We start from the raw sequence: 3,909 nt of genomic DNA on the forward strand, positions 1-3,909 counted from the left end.
AACTCTTGATCGAAGGCACAAAGCTATATATCTGTTGTCTCTTGCCACCCTTTTTGGCGAGCTTTTCTCTCAAACGCTTTGCAATTGCACGTGCCTGAGAATGTTCATATTTTTTACAATTGTTTTTAGCGCTATCTAGAAAATGATCCCTAATACGTGGTGCACTGCCAGATTTTGTCGTGTGACAAAATTTACATTGCCACTCCATATATCGGCCGCATATGTTGTGAGCATAATCCCACTCTTTGTCAGGAGCTTTTTTATTCTTTAGCTTCTTCTTACCACTTGTGCCCACATTTTTCTCCATTGCTTTTAAATTAAAACTGAAGAGAAAAGAACAAGATGTTCAGTTCTGAAAATATATATTTTTTCTTTTCAATATATATTATAATTTAAAAACCATTCAATATGAAAGTAACTATGATGCACAATATGAGATTTTCAATGCACGCTAGTCAATCCACATATCGATCACCTATATTGTGAGTAACCATACACATTGCAATGTAGTCTATACATGGCGTAATAACCATAAGAATGCTATGAATCTCTCTATGCAATTATTATTATAATGATCATTCATATGTCCACTTTGATTTGCAAAGAATAAGACACATCTACTTTCATTTGCTACAAAAAAACAAACGAAAGCAATAAAATATATGATTGGTCATTTCATGCACTAATAATCTATCGTAATACATAATGCACTCTCTGTATAAACCAATGCATGAACTAACACAAATAAATCTTCAATATAATCACCCAATTGGGGACTATTTGTACCCAGTGAAGGATTGTAGCCCACCCATGCAACCAATTCAATATATAAAAGCTATTTTAACTCAATCAAGGATTATAGTTCTTATATTGTAAATCAACTCAAATGTAAGATTTCAAGGATCTTTATATGCCTGTTACACTATTAGAGGACATCCGACCCTTGACTATCGACTCGTCATTTACATATGCTCATCTTCTAAAACCAATTACAGCCCTTATTTGGACCAATGGCTTCTTCGCAATGAGCATGATTCCCCAAGTTTTTAGTTGTTTTGGTTTCGTACCTTTATGTCGGTAAATGAATTAATTTTTTTTTAGAAGTGGCGAATTAAGAATCACGTTCGGCCCAAAAAAAAGGACCCGTGACTTTGTAACCTTAGGTGAATACAAGGAGATGACAATACCCGGCACTTGGATACACTCCCCAAGGATTTGCCTAGTTAAAAGACGGGGGTTAGCACACTATTTACTCTATATAATTACGCCCGTCGGGCTTTTTTATTTTCTCGGCAGGCCCGCCGGGCTACTGCATTTACCCGGTGGGCCCGCTGGTAAAATGAAAAAGCCCGGCGGGTCCCGTAGGGAAATTGAAAAAGCCCCGAGGGCTAACTGGCTCTATAGGTTTTTGCAGGTCAAAATCAAAGTCACGTTAACAATTAACGTGATCATGTGATTTTTTTATGTAAATACTATAGTTATTTACGTAATCACCCGATCGTGATTACGTTAATAAAATCCCTGGCGATAGCCCTTTATTCAGTTGGAGACAACCCTTTATTTGGTCACAGACACAATTTGAATGGTTGATCTCACAAGGTGAAGGGCTCCATGTTTGTAGAACCTCTTCATTACAATCAACATCCACATGCATTGTGCCACAAAATTGGGAAGAAGATTGTCACCACTTCTTTTATATAAAAATTAAGAGATTCATAAAGTCTCTATGCTTAAACTGTAAATAGATACAAGGAGACAGTTGCACACATTTAAATACATAGTGCGGGGGGGGGGGGGGGGGGGGGGGGGGGGGGAGGATTTTGTACAAAGGTTGTCCCCGTGCACCCTCAGCCTCCCCTATCGCATGGTGCCCGGAATCCATCCTCCTTCGACAGAGTCAGGCCTTGTCATTTTTACAGTTGCTACCACTGGTGGCAACATGCGACACAAGCCTTGTGTGATGCATGCTGCGGGTATATTTGGCTTGCCTAATTTAGTCGGCAACATGTCCTCTTAATGCCGTTGCCTTGCTTGATTTTCCATTGTTCTCCCATACTATGGCGTCGCTTGTTGCTGCTCGTAGCGTTGTTGCTATTCTTGATGGAGGTTTCTCCCACTCTCTATCTACTACATCGGTTGTTATGCTGCCCCCTCTGTCCTAGAATGTAGGGTCCTCAACTTGTTTATGAGAGCTAGAGGTTGAGGATTTCATCTTCATGCTTGCTTCCACAACGTACTTTTATGCATCATTAGATATGGTTCCTGGTTATGCTCAAGGTTCTTCCCCACCTTGTAAGGACTAGATGCTTACCGTCAAGGCCTTGGGTCAGGGAAACCTGAGCATCCTTGCCATTCATCCACTGCCCATTCCTGACCAGAATTTTTGCATGCACCATCAGATTTCAAGTATGTCAACAACCGGACTGCAACTTTTGCCCTCTCCAATTAAATGGTGCCAAATTTGCAATGAGTGGAATGCATTGAGGTGCGGCCATCTCAGCTGTCGTAATCTTGCCTATGACACCTGAATTGCTCGCCTATACTACAATCTTGCAGTTCAGCTGTAGCCTCTGTCCTCGCCAGGCCGCTTAACGATCGGGAAAGGTCTTTGACTCACCTTTCCCTTGGAATAATTGCTGCCACCACTAGCTCCCGGCCTATGCTGGTCGCTTGGTAGTCGCCCTCATTTGACGGAAAGGTCACTCAAAGACCTTTCCCGGCACCAACATACTCAGTATCACTACATGGATGATTTGGAAGCATGTTGAGAGACTTGCATGTTTTTGAGAACGTGTCACATGTCACATGCTCTATGTTGGATGACCAAATGTTTGATTGAGAACTCTGGATATGAGGTGGATGACGAGAGAGAGAGAGAGAACTTGTTGCCTAATTGCCGCATCGGTTTGGTACGTTTGTGGACTTTCTTTGGGAAAGCGTTTGGTTATTAAAATCAGAGAGACACTTATGTCTAGCACTAGCGGTGGCGCGCAACTCTTGCATGCAGTCAGCTAGTCAACGTAAAAGTGTGTGATGTGAGGACCGTGAAGAAGCAGTGTTCAAACCGCGACATTGATAAACTCGGCAACTATATAAACGGGAGGGGAGAAGCCATCGTCAGTCTCAGCATAGCATTCCTTCACCCAGGAGAAGTCAATATGGGGCATCAGTTTACGCTTGTGATTGTGCTGGCCTCCCTGCTCTCCTGTGCGCTGGCCGGCAGCACCAACAACTATGGTGGTGGTGGTGGGCAGAAGCCCTACAAGCCCCCTGGCTACTATAAGTCACCACCTCCCCAGCCGCATAAAGAGTCTCCTCCGCCCGCTTCCCCCCAAGCAGGCCACTCTACTCATAAGAGCCCACCCATGTCCTCGCCCCACTACCAACCTCCTACACCCGTTGTCGTCTACTCGGCGCCCAAGTCCCCGCCCTACCACAAGGCGCGTCCTGCACCAGTCTTCTCCCCTCCTCCCGTCTACAGCCCCCCTCCCCACCTCTCTTATTCTGCGCCGCCTCCGCTCCTCACGCCTCCCCCGCCCACCCGTTCATGGCGACCCCGGGCCACGCCTCATCACACACCACACTCCCATCCACCGCCCCACCACTCCCACTACCAGCCAGCCCCCAGAGACGGCCCCAAAAAACCGCATTCTCCTCCTCCTCCGAGATCCCCTTACCTGCGGGTCTAACATTGATGACAGCAGCTAGCTCCGCATGAACGTTCCATTGATTCTGCTACGTTCATGTTTCCCGGTTTGAAATGTTATGCTAATGACGTAAAGTATTTAAAAACTCTCTCTCTCTCTCTCTCTCTCTCTCTCTCTCTCTCTCTCTCGTGTGGTACATTCGCCATATAAGTCTTTACTAGTATGCGACCCACGCGTTGCTGCGGTCAAAAAAACATCGCTT

At 44.8% G+C, this 3,909-nt stretch overlaps 1 protein-coding gene across 1 annotated transcript; it reads left to right on the forward strand.

Moving 5' to 3' along the window:
* Window positions 1-2,303: 2,303 nt before the first annotated feature.
* LOC147433774 (uncharacterized) lies at window positions 2,304-3,781 on the forward strand. The gene is made up of 3 exons (XM_086489544.1): window positions 2,304-2,485; window positions 2,557-2,673; window positions 3,008-3,781. The coding sequence occupies exons 1-3, from the start codon at window positions 2,304-2,306 to the stop codon at window positions 3,687-3,689; spliced, it is 981 nt and encodes a 326-aa protein (XP_086345670.1). The 3' UTR covers window positions 3,690-3,781.
* The last annotated feature ends 128 nt before the right edge of the window (window positions 3,782-3,909 follow it).

The sequence above is a fragment of the Adiantum capillus-veneris genome, chromosome 19 (genome assembly GCF_014529385.1).
Source record: "Adiantum capillus-veneris isolate H3 chromosome 19, ASM1452938v2, whole genome shotgun sequence".
Taxonomy (NCBI): Eukaryota; Viridiplantae; Streptophyta; class Polypodiopsida; order Polypodiales; family Pteridaceae; genus Adiantum; species Adiantum capillus-veneris.

Excerpts from the sequence above, each read along its gene's own strand:
- LOC147433774 (XM_086489544.1), top strand. The coding sequence starts at position 2,304 with ATGCTTACCGTCAAGGCCTTGGGTCAGGGAAACCTGAGCATCCTTGCC. Across the intron at positions 2,486-2,556 it reads AATGAGTGGAATGCATTGAG|TTCAGCTGTAGCCTCTGTCC; the intron begins GTGCGGCCATCT and ends ACAATCTTGCAG. Across the intron at positions 2,674-3,007 it reads CGGCCTATGCTGGTCGCTTG|TCAGCTAGTCAACGTAAAAG; the intron begins GTAGTCGCCCTC and ends TCTTGCATGCAG.